The sequence below is a fragment of the Paroedura picta genome, chromosome 4, assembly GCF_049243985.1.
Source record: "Paroedura picta isolate Pp20150507F chromosome 4, Ppicta_v3.0, whole genome shotgun sequence".
Classification (NCBI taxonomy): Eukaryota; Metazoa; Chordata; class Lepidosauria; order Squamata; family Gekkonidae; genus Paroedura; species Paroedura picta.
The window spans coordinates 32,914,422-32,935,098 of record NC_135372.1 but is presented as its reverse complement, the minus strand read 5'-3'; the positions used below and the strand labels follow the sequence as shown (position 1 = coordinate 32,935,098).

General features: G+C 43.3%; 1 protein-coding gene across 2 annotated transcripts in view; it reads right to left on the bottom strand.

The window, feature by feature from the left end:
- The window catches only part of KIFAP3 (kinesin associated protein 3), a 73,735-nt gene that overhangs the window by 27,746 nt on the left and 25,312 nt on the right, over nucleotides 1–20,677 (bottom strand). For both annotated transcript variants that reach the window (XM_077332254.1, XM_077332255.1), the window contains exons 11-17: nucleotides 19,403–19,503; nucleotides 12,440–12,548; nucleotides 8,389–8,501; nucleotides 5,416–5,581; nucleotides 4,078–4,203; nucleotides 3,053–3,151; nucleotides 2,577–2,662 (exon numbers count right to left, since the gene is read on the bottom strand). In XM_077332254.1, coding sequence (XP_077188369.1) covers nucleotides 2,577–2,662; nucleotides 3,053–3,151; nucleotides 4,078–4,203; nucleotides 5,416–5,581; nucleotides 8,389–8,501; nucleotides 12,440–12,548; nucleotides 19,403–19,503 — 800 coding nt within the window. The remainder of the gene's footprint in view (nucleotides 1–2,576; nucleotides 2,663–3,052; nucleotides 3,152–4,077; nucleotides 4,204–5,415; nucleotides 5,582–8,388; nucleotides 8,502–12,439; nucleotides 12,549–19,402; nucleotides 19,504–20,677) is intronic.

The window sequence follows — 20,677 nt, the reverse complement described above, 5'->3', positions numbered from 1 at the left end:
CCACAACTGATGGAAAACAGATTTTCCATCTATCTTTTATGTGGCAGGCCCTTAATTTGCTCAGTAACATGGTTCATTAGAAATGATTGTTCGGCTAAATTAAAGCTGTTCTCTGCAGTAAGCTGGAAGCTTACTAAATATCCACATGTAGAGGAATTAATTTGGTCCTGCTCTCAACACTCATATAGGAAAGGATATCACAGGTACTTGGAAAAGGTGCAGAAAAGGATAACCAAAATGATCAAGGGTTTGGAGCACCTTCCCCATAGGGGAAAAAGCCAAGTGTTTGGGGTTGTTTGGGGGAGGGGGAAAAAGTTGAGTAAAGGGGAAATATGAGAGAGATTTATAAGACAATGCAGGTGAAAGCAGATAAGATAGAACTTTTCTTCCCTCCCTCAAAATAATTAATTTCATGGTTACTCAAGGAAGTTGATGGAAGGTAGATCTTATCCTAGATGTCTTTAAAAGAAGACTGGATGTATTCAAGATTGGCAGGAGAGGTCTACCAATGGAGCTTTCACATGGTCCGATGGGAATGAATACCAGGTGCTGGAAGGAGGGGTACCTGTGGCCTCCTAGCCCCACATATAGACTTCTCAGAGGCACCTGGCTGGTAGAAGCAAAATGCTAGAGCTGACAGGCATTTCTTGAAACACCTGGCTTCCTTTCCCTTAAGCAAGTTTGCTGTCAGTGGAAAGTACTTGTTTCAGCAGAAAGACGTTACTTGAAGAATAAACTTCAAGGCATCTGTCTTCTCTGAAAATTTGTTCTAGAGAAAAAAAAATTTTTTTAAGTGCAATAAGGCTCCTGCTTATTTTTCCATTTAATTCCTTACTGATCAACAGCATAACCAGGACATCAAATCAGAAGAACTACTGGGGATCACCAACTATCTGGTCAATTAACCAGCTATTCTAATGAGCTGTTTCGACTGATTTTAATTGCAGTGTAACTAAATTGTATTGCATTTTAACACTGTTCTGAACCAGCACTCTAGAAATTTCATAATAAATAAAATAAATACATCTTTAAAATGTGTCCAGAATTTCTCTGTGCTCCAGAATACAATGGCAACATTACTGCATCCCACTACAAGGAACAGTCCCTAAAAGTTCTGCACTAGTTACTAGTATTTTTTTTCCTACTAGGCATAATTCAAAGTGGAGTTTGACAAAGCATTCAACAACTCGGAAGCAGGATATCTGAGTGCCAGTTTCCTGCCATAACAAGTCTGCTTATTCCCTGCAGCCATTGATAGGGCCCTTGCTTTGGCTGCCCCCTAGCTTTGCAGTGGAGGCCGCTGGTGGCCAGGAAATGAGGGACTTTTCCAGGGTTTTTTTCCTCCTGGTTTTGTAACTGACTCCACAGGGCAACCCATTTGGCATCACTGTAACTTTGCTTTAAGTTGCAGTAAAAACTGTCCTTTTTCTCCCACGCACTTCCCTGAGGGGCACTGGCCTCCTCTCTTTCTCACAATCTCCTCTTCCCAGCAACCGCTTCCAACCCTGCCAAAGCTTATTTCCAACATCACAGGACCTGTGTGGATTAAAAAGAATGTGGGCAAGGAAGCTTCAATGGGGACTGGGAACACCAACTTCCTTTCCTCCTTTTTCTATCAGGGAAGAGGCAGAAAGGGCACTTTGTCCCCTTCCCCTGGGTCTGTACTGCTGTTAGTCCTCTCAGGTCTCACAATGCAGGGAATAACCTTCCCCAAGATTGGAAACGGCTGCTGGGGGGAGAGGCAAGAGAGATCCACACCTAACATTGCCTTCCTTTGACGGGTCTAACCTGGGCCTTATGTGCTGAATAAACAGAATCACATTCTGACGGGAAGGAGATTAATAAATAACATAATGCACATCATTAAACAGAACAAAATTTGAGTCCAATGGCACTTTTAAGAACAACGAAGTTTTATTTAAGGTGTGAGCTTTCCTATGCATGCACACTTCCTCAGACAATGAAATAGGATTCACCAGAGCACTTATACGAGGAGAGAGTAAATTAGCAATAAATTAGTAAACCGTATCATGAAGATACCCAACCGATATGCACATAATGAAGATGTTTAGTACAATCAAATAATGCCGTGCTCGAATAACAAACTGAATTCATCAGTCCTCTGGGTTCAATCACCATTCACAAAACCATAAGGGGAATAAAAATGATAAGGATAGTAATTAATGGTGGACACTATTCTAGCAAGGCATTATTTGATGGTGCTAAGAATCTTCAGTAAGCTGCTTATTGGTTGGATATCTTCTTGATGCCGTTTATTAATTTACTGCTAATTTACTCTCTCCTTATAACTGTGCTCTGATGATTCCTATTTCATTGCCTGCAGAAGTGTGCATGCACATGAAAGCTCACACCTAGAATAAAACGTTGTTGGTCTTAAAGGTACCATTTTTGTTCAAATTTTGTTCTGCTGCTTCAGACCGACACAGCTACCCACCTTAATCTATCATTAAACACAGTTTCCCTTGACGTGTACCAGATTACATATGCTACTGCTGTTCAGAAGAAGGGTGTTTGGCTTTTTCATTGATGCATGTGTAAAAACAAAAGTCACCTACTGCTATTATATCCAGTGTATTGTCGCAGACTTTACGGATCTCAGCATTTTTATCATGCATTAAGTCTATAAGATACGCAGGAGCCTCTGGAAAGGAACAGTTAAAGATAATAAAGTGACTCAGGTTTCCTAAATGGTATTTTATCCAGTTTTGTAGTGAAACACATTGTGGAAAAGCAGTGGAAAGAAGAATAATTACCGTATTTGCCGGCGTATAAGACTGGGCGTGTAAGATGACCCCCCAACATTTCCACTCAAAATATAGAGCTTGTTACATTACATTATAGTACTATGGGCCACTATGGGCAGCTATGTCTATCCCAACTGAAGTGCACCCGGCGTATAGGACGACCCCCCCCCCACTTGGAAGCATGTTTTTCAGGGGGGGAAAGTAGTCTTATACGCCAGCAAATACCTCTTCCACAGAGCAAAGAAAGGCACTACAAGAAAGAAAAGGGTTGATAAAAGAAAGGATACGGGTCTCCTTGATGATGACATCTCTAGTGGCTTGGTGGAAGACCATCTGGTAAAACACATAGATGATTTGGCACACAAATTCATCATCTTCCTGTTGAGCTACAGAAAATTCAACTTTTAAATCTTAATTCCAAGACGTGAAAAGGAAGTACTATATGAGTAAAATGAATAGGCACATACATCCTGCAAATGTGAGCATAAAACATAAGCTGCCCAGAGACCAACTAGAGAGGGACGACCTCTAATAAATTCTAATTCTTAAATAAATTCTAAGTAAGATCCCCACAGAAACGCACAAATAACTTTCTAAAGGGCTCTGTCAAGGTCCCCCAATCCCCTCCCTTCACGAAGCTACACCTCTACACATTTATAGCATCCCGATAATTACCACTATTACTTCTTGTACCACACATCTCTGCAGCTTCAATTCATAATGGGCTTCAGATTTGCTGCTAATGTGTGTTATGGCACCAGCTAACACCACCAAAAGTTTCTGTTGATTACGTGTTTTTTTAAAAAATGTGATCGTCATGCAAGTAATTTTGGCAGCGGGCTTTTTTGGGTAAACTGCCCTGGTCACCTTTGTTGGAAATAAATAAAACCTATAAATAAGCATTTGGAAGGAGGGCAGTCACACTGCTAAATGCTTGAAGAAGAAGAAGAGTTGGTTCTTATATGCCGCTTTTCCCTACCCGAAGGAGGCTCAAAGCGGCTTACAGTCCCCTTCCCTTTCCTCTCCCCACAGCAGACACCCTGTGGGGGTGGGTGAGGCTGAGAGAGCCCTGATATCACTGCTCGGTCAGAACAGCTTTATCAGTGCTGTGGCGAGCCCAAGGTCACCCAGCTGGCTGCATGTGGGGGAGTGCAGAATCGAACCCGGCATGCCAGATTAGAAGTCCACACTCCTAACCACTCCACTACACCAAACTGGCTCCTAACCACTCCACTACACCAAACTGGCTCTAAAGACTTGTGAGAGTGGGAACTTGTAAACTCCAGAAGACTGCTGAGAGGACCATCAGTACCATTGAGCAGTTCAATGAGGGCTGGAATAATCCCAGATTTAGCTAGCAGGGCTGCACAGGAGTCATCCATGGAGACGGTTCCAATCATTATCACGACTTCCAAAACAAGGTCATCTTCTGCAGAACCTGATAAATTGAACGGAGAAACTGTACTGATTAATTCTCTTGGACATAGGTCTCTCCATTTATTGTAATGCTGTACAGGAAGAATGTCACACACAAAGAACTTCTGTTCAGATGCCCAACTGCACCTCTACCACTTTTGTTTGAAGCAACCAGCCCATGCTAAGTGCAAATTGTATCAAAAATGACTCCTGTGCCAATGAGATGTCTTGGATCGGCTTGCAAGTAGGGATAAGTGGATCCCTCCCTACTTAATTCTACTTTTGATTCAATTGATCTTCACTCCCAGGGTTTTCTTTCAATGCTAATGTTGAATTTCGACAGAACTCCGAGGAACAGAACCAAAGGAGTAAGGGGCGGCAGCTACTCCCTGTTTTCCCCAAAAGACTGAGGAGGCAACAAAACTCCTGAAGTCTGTGCTGTTCTGCAACACAGAATAAAAAAAGGAGTCCCTTTAATATTAGCGTTTCTGAGAAAATTTTAAATACCCATATTTGTGTGTATTTTTACTAAACAAAAAACTAAAAAAAAACCCCACCCTATTTTAAAGCTTTGCTGATTACATTCTGCGATAAAGTTTATCTTGAGATTTTGATAAGGTGCCCATTTATTTAAGTTTAATCACGCAGTTTAGGCAGATAACTAAAACCGTTCTTTAATTAGTTTACGGACCTTAGAAATTTGGCATCTCCAGTGAAGTGTCTCAAAGTTCCATTTGTCTAACCAATTGATCAATTTATTTCTGCAAACCTGAGCAGTACATGTGTATACTTGAAGAAGGAAAAGCAAAGAGCTGGGATTTTGTACACCACTTTTTACTACTCAAATGAGTCTCCAAGCGGTTCACAATCACCTATCCTTCCTCCCCATGAGGTAGGTGAGGCTGAGACAGCTCTGAGAGAACTGTGACTGGCCCAAGGTCACCTAGCTGTCTGCATGTGGAGGAAGAGTGGGGAATCAAACCCAGTTCTCCAGATTAGAGGCCACCATTCATAACCACCACACCAAGCTGGCTCTCAGATATAAAAAATAAGTGGATTGTTATTTGAAACAATGTAAGAGTGCCAAATCCGGCTGAGATGATCATCAATATCCCCGCAGCTACAAGTTTTACAACAGTAACACGCAAAGTCATGCGAATGAATCAATCTAATACTGGGCTGCACAGCAAAAATTTAAAATAATTCTGAGAAACTATCCGTTCTTGATACAAACCTGGTTTTAATTTATCCTTGAGATATTGTACCAATTTGTACTCTTTCAGCACAAGTTCCCAATCTAGATCTGGCAAGGTTAAATTGGCTAGCGTTCCTAGGCATTCTATCACAAATTCCTCTTCTTCATCGTTAGAAATCTGGGCAGCTAGATCGCCAACGTAATCCTGGACAAACAGACAAGCATTTAGCACATCTATTGTAGGCACACAAGACAAGGCATCGGCACAACGTAACAACCTTATTAATATGGCCAGCCCCAACAGCCTCTCTGAAAACAATGAACTTGGACAGGTGTAACTCTACCAAGGATGAGACTGGATAAGTTTCACAATGGATGCCAACATCAAATAAGTTCAGGTGAGCCTAAAAGGTTTAGCAGCCATTAGTGGGTTTGTGGGAACAAATTAGTGGCTATGATGACATAATGCGTTTAATTGTAAACTAAATGTTTTTTTTTCTTCTTAAAAGGAGGAAAGGGCATGAGTGGAAAATGTTTAAGAAGAGTGGGGTAAAAGCAGCTGTTATTATTTATCATGTGGCAGAGTTACACCCACAAAGCATATAATAATATCCAACCCCTGCTACATGCAAGATCAGACTGCGCAATCCCCCTAAATATTAATATCTAAATTCTCAATCCACTCAGTTGCAGCTGGGAAGGATACAAAGAGCTCTGTCACATCTCCCTGGAAAGCACAACACTCACATTCCTGTGACAGATGGAAAACAGTTTGGCAGGCTGCACCACAATCACATTTGGAACCTGGAATTTTGCCTCATTTAAACAATAGGTCTGCACAACTACCAAAGCTATCTTCCATACTTTACGTGGCAGTGAAATACATGTACTCTGTCTTCCATTACCACAACAGTGCCTTAATGCTTTGCTCTGGTACAATGGCTGAGACAACACACAGTTGACATCTGAGTACACTGGAACAGGGGTAGTCAACCTGTGGTCCTCCAGATGTTAATGGACTACAATTCCCATGAGCCCCTGCCAGCAAATGCTGGCAGGGGTTCATGGGAATTGTAGTCCATTAACATCTGGAGGACCACAGGTTGACTACCCCTGCACGAGAGTACATCTTATTTGAGCACAACTGTCACAGCCATTCAAATGGGATGGGTGAAACAGACAAAACCAGGGATGTGGCAATGGCTGTATTCACACAGCATTTGATACTGTGAGATTGCTGGACCACAGCAATCATTTACAAATCTAGCTGCAAATGATCGCTGTGGCACAACACTGGCAAAATATCCAACAAGGAGCGTGTCAAAAGTCTCTTGCAGAGAGTTTGAAGGCTCCTCATAGAATTCACATCCAGTGGGGTTAATCTATAAACACACTCCATTTATTCATATGTGATTATTACAAACATTCAACACAACTTACACTCATCAAAAATAGAGATCCAGTTGCCATATCTGGCAATGGCAAATGCCACCCCCGCTGATATTATGAGCAAGTGTCGCTAGTGTAAGTCACATACCAGGAACATACTCTGGCAATTGAAGAGTTTTGCTGTTCATCCTAATCCAAATGGATTTGGTGCTGAACACTTTATATAGCCCAACATAACTTTATTAAAGAGCCTCTTGTGATGCAGTGTGGTAAGGCAGCTGACATGCTGTCTGAAGCTCTGACCACGAGGCTGGGAATTAGATCCCAACAGCTGGCTCAAGGTTGACTCAGCCTACCATCCTTCCGAGGTTGGTAAAATGAGTACCCAGCTTGCTGGGGGGTAAAACGGTAATGACTGGGGAAGGGAATGGCAAACCATCCTGTATTGAGTCTGCCAAGATAACGCTAGAGGGCATCACCCCCAAGGGTAAGACATGACTTGGTGCTTGCACAGGGGATACCTTTACCTTTATTAATATATATATTGTTGTTGTTATGTGCGAAGTCGTGTCCGAACCATCGCGACCCCATGGACAATGATCCTCCAGGCCTTCCTGTCCTCTACCATTCCCCGGAGTCCATTTAAGTTTGCACCTACTGCTTCAGTGACTCCATCCAGCCACCTCATTCTCTGTCGTCCCCTTCTTCTTTTGCCCTCAATCGCTCCCAGCATTAGGCACTTCTCCAGGGAGTCCTTCCTTCTCATGAGGTGGCCAAAGTATTTGAGTTTCATCTTCAGGATCTGGCCTTCTAAAGAGCAGTCAGGGTTGATCTCCTCAATATATATATATATTTAGCATTTATATAGCACTTGCAGAATGGTTGTATCTCCCTAATAATTGTTTTCATTCTTACAACAATGCAAGGCAGGACTGATCTTATCCCCTTATTACAGATGGTAATCCTCAAGTTTGTTTTTGACTAACAGGTGAGAAAGATGCAAAATCTGAACCACGGACTTCCTGGCTCACAGCTCAGTTGTTCTGAAACATGTACCAGGCTGGCCAGAGACCCAGTTCAACAGGGCAAACTTAACCGTCAAAACTGAAGGCAGCTTACCCTCCCAGAAACTAGTTTTCAGAAGTGAATTGTTTTGTATCCTTGATAGTAAGGGAAACAAAAGCATTTGAAAAATTAAAGCTGGACCCTATGAGTCCTTTTCCAATGGTAGTGTTTTCCACTGGAAGAGGATCCTCTCATGCCAGCAGAAGCCTCTTCAGTCTGGAAAAAACCACCAACATTCGCAGACAAGCTTCATGAGATCCAACCCACTATCTGCCTTGAGGCCTTCAGTCACTACTTTTGGCAAGAATAGCAGCCTGCAGTAGCCCTGAACTGAAGAAGTGCTACCAGAATCTCAGTCCAGAATCCCTCAGAATTCCTACAAAATTAAGCCACGTGACACAGAGGCACCTGTAGAGCCGCCACGAGACGACATTGTTGAGAGCAGCAGGGTATAAATCAAAGCATAAATAAATAAGCATAAATAACCGCCCAACAGCAGAGAACAAGACCCCTTTAAGAAAGAACAGCAGAAGCCACCGTTATGGCACAAGCGCTTACAATGAATAGAGTTTTGGTTGGCCCATCATGCTGAGAAATGTTCCTTATCATTTTCATCAATAACGGGTCCTTGAATTTCAGAGCTCTCTTCATCAGAATCTTCAGGCCGTTCCCTGAGAAGAAACCCCCCAAGCCAAAAGTGAAGGGACAGTACAGAAACGGAGATATTCATAATGCGCTTTCATGTCACATTAAACAAGTGAGCGAGCATACATAGCCCATAGTTCCTATGGGCAAGGGCTTATACAGGACTAAAAAAGCTGTAGGTACAATAACCAACGGTTCTGTCTAGCATTTTTTACTGTGTACTAGGAATAAAACCCATTGTGTTCTGTAATGCAACTTGCGCTAGCACATGATTTGGTGTGGGTTTAGTGCCCCACTTGGGAGCTGACAACCCTAAGAGGAGGTCTCTCTATGCACAGCAGTCTTGATCCTACTCAGGTTTATGCACAGCTAGGTAATGTGGAATTTCAGAACAAATCTGGCAACCTTATCTATTCTCTGCAATGTTTTCTTGATGTGAAGTAGGTCGGGGAGAGGGGGGCTATGTGGCTGGTTAGGGGGCCATGGAGCCATTATATACTTTTGAGGTTCCACTTCCAAACCTCAAGGAATATTTCCAGACCAGAGACAGCCAACCACCAGGTGGGGCCTGGAGACATCCTGGAATTGCTGCTCATCTCCAGACTATAAAGATCAGCTCCCCAGGCAAAAATGGCTGCTTTGGAGGGGTGATTCTGTAGCATTGTACCCCACTGAGCCTCCAAGTCTAAGGATCTTCAGGCAATTAAGAGGAAGGGAAATTTCCTGTTGTTGTCTGCAAGGCCAAGTCATTGCCTAATCAAAGTGGATCACCTGGTTCTCCCCAATATCTATTTTCCTGTAAATTTAACTCCACTTGAAATTCTGGGCCACTTATGCCTTTGATTTTGTAGGATCTTCCTGGCAATTACTGATTGTTATTTACCAAGCCAAGCTTGAGAAAAGTCACTTCAGTTCCTATGTCTCTCCAGCCATTTACTTGATCACCATTTACAGTTTCCGGCTGTAAATATTCTTTATTTAGATCTTCCTGCACTTTCCAGATTTGCAGGACCCAAAAATGGCTACTTTGGAGAGTGGACTCTGAGGCATTGTACCATTTTAAGGCCCTCTTCCAAACCACTATATTTCAAACTCAGGGGTAGCCAACCTCCAGGTAGGGCCTGGAGAGCTCCTGGAATTACAGCTCATTTCCAGATTATAAAGGTCAGCTACCCAGGTGAAAATGGCTGCTTTGGAGGGTGGACAGGGTTGTTGTGCAGAGATGAAACACTTAAGGTCTACTGCACAGGGTTATTGTGCAGGAGGCAAAAGAACCTCCGTAACAGCATTCAGTTTCATCTGCACAACAAACTTGCCTGGTTGGCCTCAAATGTTCAAAGAATTGCGGAGAAGGGACATGCATGGCTTTACTGTGGCTTCCCTCCAGCAGCGAGGTCGACCACAGCAGTATTTTAAGTGAGAAGGGGCTTTTCTGTGGCTCCCCCCTCAAAAGGAAAGCATGCCCATGCCCACAGACCCCTCTGCATTGCTCTCAGAAACGCCTCCCTTCCCTCAGTCATGGGCTGATAGAAGCTTCCTTCACAGCAGGCCTGAAGGGAGGAGGCGGTGCAGAATTGTGAGCAAGAGCAGCAATTGGTTCTGGGGGAGGAGAGATTCCATCAATAGGAGTCTTTGGAACCTTCAGCATGTTGTCAGAAGTATGAATCACTTTTTATGCATAAGATTCTGTTTATTTTTATTACATATGACCACCATGCAAATAGGCTTTGCAGTTAACACTACTTTCTGATCCAGTTCAGGTTTCATTTCCATAAAGCTTGTGCCCTAACTGGAAAGGGACACAACTATTCTTCCCAACCATATTGTGCACAATCTCTCCACTTCCAGAGTTTCTCAAAGCCTGAAGAAAGTTTTAGGGGTTTCTCAATTATAAAAAGGCCTAGATATTAAGCCCGCTGTGGCCAAAATACAGCGGGCCCTAGCATGATGGGTGGGTGAAGGGATGGGGCAAAGGAAGGAGGAAAAGGAGAAAGAGAGACAGAAAGACAGAAAGAAAGGGAGGAAGATAGAGACAGAAGAAGAGGGAAAGAAACAGGTAGCCAGAAAGAGGCAGATGGAAGAGAGGGAGGAAGGGAGGAAGGGAAGGACAAAGGGAATGCTGGGAAGAACGGAAGGACAAAGGAAATGCTGGGAGGAAGGAACAGAGGAAGGTAGGTGGCCTTGGGACCTTCTGCTGGGGCCAGGGGCAGGCTCGGCTGCCCCAGGGTCCGGCAGAAGGCTCGGGAAGGCAGCGGCAGACTTTGAGGCCTACTGCCAGGCCGAGGAGCAGTCTCGGCTGCCCCAGGGCCCGGCAGAAGGCTCCGGACGGGGGCGGTGGGCTCTGCGGCCTACTGCTGGGCCGAGGAGCAGTCTCGGCTGCTCCAGGGCCCGGCAGAAGGCTCGGGAATGCGGCGGCAGGCTTTGAGGCCTACTGCTGGGCCGAGGAGCAGTCTCGGCTGCCCCAGGGCCCGGATGAAGGCTCGGGACAGCAGGAGTGGGCTTTGTGGCCTTCTGGCGGGGCCAAGGGCAGGCGAGCCTGCCCCAGGGCCTGGCAGAAGGCTCCGTGGGCGAGGGGAAGCCAGCCAGAGGACTTACCACTGGGGAAGGCTTCTTCCTCTGAGCGGTGACTCTCCGGCCGTGCCAGGCAAGGCTGGGCCAACCAGCCAATGGGGAGCCGCGCGGTATTTATGATACGGCTTGACATGAAAATTGTAACTCTGGGAGATATTTAATTCTTAGGTGGAAGACCCCAGACCCATAGGAAACAAGCCTTTCCTTGTTTCTTGGAAACGTTTGGCAGGGCTCTTCAAGCTTTGTCCAAATCCTTCTTCTGGAAGAGTATGGAGGAAAAAGGGGGAGGAACAGCTATGGGAAATCTTTGAGAGCCACCTTGTCTTCACAGGTGAACTCAAGCAAGGGTGAAGTTGTTAAGGGATGTGGCCCAAGGAAACCTATTTCATCCATTTTAACAACAGTATCTGGGGAAATGTTGCTACTTGATAGGTGCCAACATTAGCTTTGAAGTGGCAGACATCAAGGGTCTAAAGCAGCCTTTCTCAACTCTTTTACCATTGAGAAACCCCAGAAACATTCTTCAGGCTTCGAGAAACCCCAGAAGTGGTGCAATCGTGCAGAATGTTTGGGAAGCTCAGCTGTGTACATACCTACCCAGTGCCCCTCTTCTTCCCACCCCCTCCAGGCCAATCACTGGCCATTTTGGGAGGGCGTGGGTGAGTAGACATGACCACATATGGTCATATCACCCGATAAATATTTAACACATTTTTAAAATATATTAAAAATTAATTAACTCCCACCCATTCGGGAAACCCTTCCAGGGCCATCAAGAAACTCCCGGGTTTCATAAAACCCTCGTTAAGACAGCCTGGCCTAAGGTCTTTTCAGTCATATGTGTCAACCTACTATACTACTAATGCCTATTGAGGAATTAAATCCCAAAATGTTTTAACATGGATAGGGTCAGCCCTCATGCTTATCAGAAATACAGGTAGGTTGACTGAACGGTGCATTCTATGCTTCTGCATCTTCTTTCTCCAGAGCGAGTAATGTTACCCTGTGACAGTCAGTCATTCCACGCATCCCCTACAATAGAGGTCCCCCAACATTTTTTACTCTAAGGGCACCTTTAGAATTCTGACACCGCATGGTGGATGAAGCCACATGATGACTGCTGCATGAGGCCCAGCCAGACACAAAATGGCTGCCCTGGCTTACTTTCAGTTGTACATCCCTGTGTGGTGTGGTAACAGCTGCTGCTACAACAATATTTCAAGAAACCTGCAAGAAACCTCTCAAACCCCCAGCTGAAGGACTTGTTGGGTGGAAGGCCCACCTGGCCCCACCAACTTTCTAAAAATATATGGCGGGCTGCCCTGAAAGGTGTTGACGGATGCCATGGAGCCTATGGGCACCATGTTGGGGACCCGTGCCCAAAGACACTCACCTTCACAGATGAGCTGAACGTTTCTCTTGTTAGCAGCCAGGTTAATGCAGAAGGAGATGAGCTCCAGATCAATGCGCCCCTCAGGACACTCGAACAACATCTTCATTAACTACCAACACATGAATTTCAAAGCCATTAGATATTCCAAACAAAAAAAACAATGGTCTTAGGAGCGGCATTAAAATAAAACCAGCTCTTCAAAGGAACTCAAGCCACATATTAAATGTAGAGCAGCAGGAGCATTTTCTGTATGGTCTCCAGAACTTTTATTCAGGAACCGAAAGGTGAAATGGAGTAGCTATAGAGCAAACGTGCACAGAGACGGAGACTGCAGGAGTCTCAGGCCTTTTCAACAGGCCTGGTGGAACACTCTACCTTAATCAGTTCCGCAGGGCTTGTAAGACAGAGCTGTTCCGCCAGGCCTAGGGGTTGAGGCTTAGAAACAGCATCAGAGACTGCTAGCCTCCCTGCCTAATAATCCACCCATTAGTCAGACTCAAGGTGGTTGGTTAAAATTTTATATGTTATAATTGGTTGGTTAAAATTTTATATGTTATGATTGCACTGTACTTATATTTTATTTTTAAATTAGAAGATTGTACTTTTGACCGCATGAGCCTTGTTGAGAAAGTGGAAAATTACAAGTGGAAAATTAAATCAAATGCAGAGGAACAAATAATACCAATGCCACAAGGGATGGATCGTGTATGGCTATCTGCATCACGAGCCCGTATAAGCATATATCACGCCTGGTAACTAGCACACAAGAGACACTAAATCATGAAGCAGCATTTGGACACGTGCAAAAGTAGAGAGTTTCTCATTTTCTCCTATTCCAAGAAAGGCAAACAGCTTTCATCTCTGCACTCCAGTCAATGCAAAGAGCTCACACAGTTCTGATCCTTAGTCTGGGATCCCCAAAAACTATGTCCGTACCTCCAAGAAACAGTGAGAAAGCATACATACAGAATCATAGAATAATAGAGTTGGAAGGGTCATCTAGTCCAACCCCCTGCACTATGCAGGACACTCACAACCCTATCGCTCATCTACTGTAACCTGCCACCCCCTTAAGCTTTCACAGAATCAGCCTCTCCATCAGATGGCTATCCAGCCTCTGTTTAAAATTTTCCAAAGATGGAGAACCCACCACCTCCCAAGGAAGCCTGTTCCACTGAGAAACCGCTCTGTCAGGAACGTCTTCCTGATGTTTAGATGGAATTTCTTTTGTATTAATTTCACCCTATTGGTTGTGGCCCATCCCTCCGGGGCAAGAGAGAACAACTCTGTTCCATCCTCTATATGGCAGCCTTTAAAATACTTGAATACGAGAAAGAACCAGTCCCAAAGGCATTTCAATGAAAAAGGACACTCCGCAAATCAACCCCATTTTGCTTTCTAGCATTTAGAGCATGGAACATGCACTGGTATTTTTTTGTCTTCAGCCACAAAGTTCATACTTTCACATAAATGTGGAAATTCCACAAGACTGCCAACTATCAGCACCGTCTGTATGATGATGCCTTTTTAGTTCCGTAGGGAGGTTTTTAAAAACCCTGTAATCATACTGTGCCCCCCTAATGAGAAGGTTAAACCAGAAGGTATAACCAACATACATTCATTCCCAGAGAAATTGCCTTCCCAAACAAGCTGCAAATGAGACTGCCGAGACTGCAATTTAAGGATTAATGCAGATCATTAAGGGCTTCTGTAAAGATATAGAAAGGCGGACGGTTTTTTAATCTTACAAGGCAAATATCCAATTTTCTATATGTAAGAATAATTTAATAACAAGGATGTTCTCCATTGGGATCTCAAATCCCTCAAAATTTGCAATCAGCACTGTCAAATTTCTGTTTTCACTTCGTGAACATTTGAAAATGCCAGATCAGGATCACAAATGAATTATGTCCGTGTGGCCTCTCGTTGCTTTTCCATAGTTGACCCCTTCCCCATGCCTTCCATGCTCATCTACCCAAAGCAAAAAAAAAGAAAAGTATATTTCAGGAAAAAACGATATTATCTGTCTGTGGCTGGGTGGTAGGTAGGGATTTATTAACTTGATGCCACCTCTTCTCTGCCTTCAGTTCTCTCTTCCACAAAATCATCAGCATAAGACTTGTAAGCTCCATTCCCCTACTGAAACTAAGTCAAACTATGCCTTGCAGAACTTCTTCATATTATTCTTCCTGCTGTCCCTCTGTTGCCTCCTCCTGGCTTAGACAATAAACTGCTTCGGGTGGGGAGACCTTCTGCTTACATCCTTCTGTGAAACGCCTCATATATGGATGGTATTTAAACAAAAACCCACCAGTTCCACTTGCTACCACAGGCCAACATTAATTCATTAGAGAATGAATGAAACCAAGTAAATTCTTTAAGACTTGCATGCCTTAGTGGCCTTTAACTTGACTATCGCTAGCATGTCCTACACATGCTGTCTCAGAAGATGCTCTTGACGATTCAGTGTGGCAACCAGACCACTAACGGGAACCTGCTGCAATATGTACATAACACCAATTTTGGTCCAAATATATTTTCCTCTCACTTTGTTTCCTAGCTCAGGACAACTTTTGAAGCCCTGAATAGTTTGGTGTCAAATATCCAAAGGACTACCTCTACCTGCTTATCCCTGTCCATGATGAATGATCAACCCCCCCCCCCAAGAAGAGATGCTACAGCAACCCACATTTTCATGTGTGTGGTTGTTGAGGATCCACACGGGCACATGAAGCCGCCTCATCCTGAGCCAGACACAGTCTGTCAAGCTCACTAATGTCTTCTGTGATTGGCAGAGGCTCTTCAGGGTCTTGGGTAGTGGTCTCTAACTGGGTCTTGAGTAGTGGTCTCTAACATCTCCTACTTCCCAATACTTAAAAAAGACAACTGATCATGCTAGAAACTGAACTAATTACTTTCTGAATATCAAAGCAAACACTCAACTTCTGAGCCACATTCCCTGCCCTGAAGGACCAAGAACTCCTTGGCACACCAAGGTTATGAACTCTCCTCATTGCAGGCCTTCTGCTGTTAATCATCAAATACTATAATTCCAGAAGACATTTTATTTAGAATATTCATCTTTGGTTTAGTCTTCATCTTAGCATTTTATCATTATTGGTTATGTGGGGGGGGGGGTTGTTGCATCATTTTAGGCAAACACACATAAACATGTACAATCATGCCAGATAAATAAATAGACTTGCCATCAAAGCAAGTAGGGAAGAATGATGTTATCTATGTCAAGGTTTCGCCTAGAAAGAGAAGCCATCTTCAAATTCTCTAAAGACATTTAGATGTTGAAATTATTAGCCTTCATTTAAAAGTAACATTTAAATTCTAGCTCAGGTCTTTTTAATTATTTCGCCGACACCAAACCACATGCCTTTACAAACGGGGGAGAGAGAGAAAAAGGCCCCGTAGTTTCATCTAAAGCCGTTCAAATTTTTAAAAATAATCCTCCAGTATGAGCTCCATGTTTCCCATTATGTCTTCATTTAATTTGATTGCTACTCGTGCCACTTCAAAGGGGGGTGTAATTGCTGCCAAATAGGAAATATTAAAATTAAATTTGTTCTGCTTTTACGACGTCCATTGTCATCTTTTCCTGATTTAGCAGGAAAGCAGTAAAAAAAGGGGGCTACGGGCGAGTGCAGCGAAGAGGCAGTAGTTTTCAATCAGACAAGTCCCACGTTGAGTATCGGATACCACAGCCGAGGACTGAAATCACTGTGTCTAGACTCTCTGGCACCTGACTTCACTTTTTTACCAGTGACCAGAGGCCAACCCCCACCGTCTTCTGTTCCTACACCTCAGCCCAGCCCCTTCCCTGTCCCCCCCCCCCCAAGCTCAAACATCTTTGAATGATTATGCCAGAACTGCATGTCTCAGGAATCTCTCCTGACCGGCTACTCCCTAACTCTGATGTTTGAAGTAATGCTCTGGTTTCTGAACTTCAGCAGATAATGGTGGACAAGAGCAAAGGGGGCTGTCAAGAGAGGACATTTACCAGCTTTAAGCTTTAAAAAAGAAGACTGCAGATCAAAGAGGGGCCAAACAGACAACCCAGGGCCAGAAAACATGTGGGTAAGTAAAGCTTGGGTTGGGGGGGGGGGGGACTTTGCATACTGCTCCATGGAACAATATTGAATATTGTCATGACATCACCACGCAGCCATGCCCTTTGATTGGTTAGGCTATTACCTATAAATGCTTTTTATAAACATCTGGATGGCATTTGCACCTGTTTAAATAAAGCACACGCTGCTGGGGTCTAAACAAGAATGGACTGTTAATGCTCACTTTTAACTCTTCCAACAACAACACCTATTAAGTCAGGCAAGGCATAAGAGAGTTTTCCAGTGATAAGGCATCCTGTTTAGCCACTAAAAAGCTACTCCCGCCCCCCGCTCCCAAATCACACATGCCAATCAATTCAATGAATTTCGAAGTTGGCGATCTAAAGGAGCTCCTAGCTCATAAAGCCCACGTGACACTTATTAATTTTTGAAATGCAGGTCACTAGTTCTTATAGTGACAGCTGATTATTGGATGACATCACTGCAACAAGGGTAGAGGAACGGAAATTAGAAAAACATTAAGATTCAGAAAGGAATCAAGAAAGCTGTGAATTCATTATTCTTTCATTGCATCAGCATTTCTCAGGGACAACATTTAAATACCTGAATGAGACCAATCCCAAACTTTATCAAGCACATTATATCTAACAACTGACGAAGAATGCTTGCACTCGAAAGCTCACACCCCGAATAAATCTTTGTTGGTCTTAAAGGTGCTACTGGACTCTGATTTTATGGAGTTTGCTGTTAGCTTGTCAATTGTATACTAAGAGTGCATTAATTATATGCATTGGATAAATACATATTAATAGCGGCCTTTCAGCTCATGATACTTCCAAATATGAACGTGCAAAACCACCCTATGCAAAACCAGACTATGGCTACGTCTAGCTCAGCACTGTTTCTTCCAGCTGGCAGAAACTCTTCGGGATCACAGGCAGAGTAAAGCTCTTCCAACACCTTCACCCGTGATTCTTTTAATCGGATACGGTAGGGATTGAACCTGTAACCTCCTGCATGCAAGTTAAGAAACACTGAGGAATTCTGGTAGGGGGACACTTTAGAAATTCCTTCCCATATCAACATCCGACCTTCCAGGATTCTACATGCTCTCAGAGAACTGAGCATATTAATTTCCCCTGCAACCCATGTTGCTCTTCAGTTGATGCTCCACTGCCCTCAACATTCCATGGCTCCTGAAGCATACGGTGCCTCATCAGGCCTTGTTTTGTTCTGCTCAGCCTTCTGTTTAATTTACAAAGCCATTTTTCTGCACATCTGAGGAGTCCTCCAAGTACATATACTTTGTGTATAAATAATCTGATTTTGCTGCTTTCAAAAGCTAGCACAGTAACACACGCCATGCAATTTGTGATAAAATGCAGTAAACAAGCTGGGGGCCCATGCGGCATTGTAGGGGAGGAACAATTTGTAAATCACCTCCCTCCAAATTCTCCTCCCGGATTCTCTCAGATGCGTGAGCAGGCCAGTTTGCCCTCCCTCCCTTTATCCCTTCAACATTTCATGCATCCTAAAACATGCTCAGTTCTCATCAAGCTGATAGGGGTAGAGCAGAGTTCTTTTATCCTAGATAATTTACAGTTATGTTTACCTATAGAAAGAGAATCCTAGAATTATAAACCTTTTCCTTGTCTGTGCATAGCCTGGTTTTGTTGCTTTGGTGATTGGCTTTGGGGTGAACTCCTTTACCATTAGGTATAGAGATTAAGCAGGTATCTAGTGAGAAGTTCAATTCAATGGGGCTATTCCTAGGAAAAGACTGCAGCCTCATATTTGCAAAATTAAATTTAACAGATAAGGATGCCTACCAGTTGGCATTTATGTAAGTGAATATTCGTTTAACCTAGTTTAGCTCTGGATACATATTCCTCAACAGGGAATCTTTTCTGGTTAGTTAGCGGTTCTAGAACTCTTATTCCTGTTTCCTACTTGTAACCCATACTCCTGTTTCACAGGCAGAAGACTCCTCTGCTTATGGAACAGATATCATCAGATTTCCAGGGATTCTGCTCTCTTACTACTGTGATCCACACAAAGTTCCCGGCATTCTGTTAATCCACAGGGCACAGAAAATTACAGGACTGTGAGAGAGGAGGAGAAAGAAATTTTCCTTTATTTAGTGCAGCTCCACTGATACCATATAGGACCCAGGAAAAACGTGAAATCTCTTGTAATGAATAACAAATACTGAAGCTTACAATTTTCACAACATTCATAATATATTATGTGAACAAAAAGGAAGCACAAAATGCCCAGCTATTCAACTTCACTTCATTTTTTTACAATAGCGCAATTAAGCAGCAAGAATTGCAATAACAGATTAACCTGCAAAATCTTATGCGATTCAGTCTCATAAATACGAACAAGAAGCTGTACATGAAAAATGACCAAATGGTCACTCAGCTAGTCAAAGCACCACCAACAAAAGAATAGGCGTCAACAGTGTAAAAATACAAAATCGACAGAAATAGTCTTAACTGACAACATGAAAATGGGCAGACCAAATTATTTTTTTTACTGCAGTGTGCAAATGCAATCCTCCAAAACCAGCCCTCTCCCTGGGATAATTCTTAAGCCATGGCTTTCAACGGATTCACAGTGCATACACCGGCATTAACTAACATGTTATTGTAATAAATAATGACAACACATTTGCTAGCCAAATTAACAAGCAGAGCCTATTGTCAAGCCTGAGGTCATCACGAAAATGATACTGCTACAAGAGACTAAGCGAGGACAGAAGAACAGTCTCAGTTACCAAGTTGGTAAAAACCAACATCTGAAATGTCCTTATGAACACTGCTACAAGGAAACTGAACTGGTACAGAAAAAATGGTTTGAAAAAGGAAAAAAAAACACATACCTGTGGTATACAGTCCGTGTACGCAAACATTGACTTAAAGCGATCATCCATGCTTATGTGATAGAGAATACACATGGCCACCTGTTTGTAATTTTCATTTCCTAAGGAAAAAGAAAACCACATTAAAATGACGGCCTGGATGAGTCAGTCAGGCGGTTTGTATTGATTCACATTTAACCAGGTGTGTAGAAACTCTTGTCTTATTCTTCCTTTGTCCTGAGCTTTTTAAGGAAAATATTTTCAAGGAAATGGAATGCCAAGCAAGCAGTTTTTTAAACAGTCCCCACTTCAGAAAAACTCGGGAATGTACACTGGCATCAGTAATTTCATCTCTTGATTTATTCTTCACGCTCTTTATTATTATGTCACCTTTCAAACAAGACAGATCTTTAAGCCATCGGGAGGGGGCTGCTGGGACTGTGGACTGCCAGTTACACCATTCCACTGCCCCGCACCTTCAAGCTAAGTGTCCAACAGCTGCCACTCATCATGAAATTCAAAGAGAGCAGGATTTTGAAGCTTTGAGCGAAAGGGGAAGGCAGCAGGCAAAATGTTCCCTCCCCGAGATGTATTTCTGCCCCCAGAATTCCAGGCACAATCCAGCCAAAATTAAACCCATAGATTGCAATGGGAGAGTGTTGTGGATGTGCCTTTCTTTTTCCATACTCATCAGTAGAACAAAAATTTTGGTTTTATAGTTTCCTTCGTGTTTAGAAGACCAGAACAGCTCTGCATACAGGCACAAAAAAGTGACTTCCATCATTACAGAAGTCATGCTTTTGAGCAGCGGAACATAACGCTCTAGGTCCCACAATATTTTTATTTTAGAAGAGTACCTTTAAAACATTTCCACATATTATTTTTAATAAGTGATGGGTTTCACAATAGTCTAACAAAACCACTTCTAAAACTGTGTGCAGCTCTCCCCCACCCCACCCCCCACCCCGCCACTGCCTGAAGTATTTTGCATGCATTATTTTCCTGTGTTCCTTACAGTAGTTAGCAAGAGCATCAATACAACCCCAACCCCCTACTGAAGATTCAATACAAATTGGGGAACTTCCCCAGTTCACAGGTCAGTCCTCTTAGACAGTACACTAAATCTGCTCTCAGATATTCTCAGCCCTGTCTTCCTCCTTTGTAAATGCAATTCTCTGTATTAAATATTCTCTTAACATCATGACTCAACAAAGAGGAAAATGTGTGATGAGACAACTGCTGGGGGCAAAATTAAAGGTTTACGCACTGCTTAAACCTCAAGTCCACAGCCTTAAG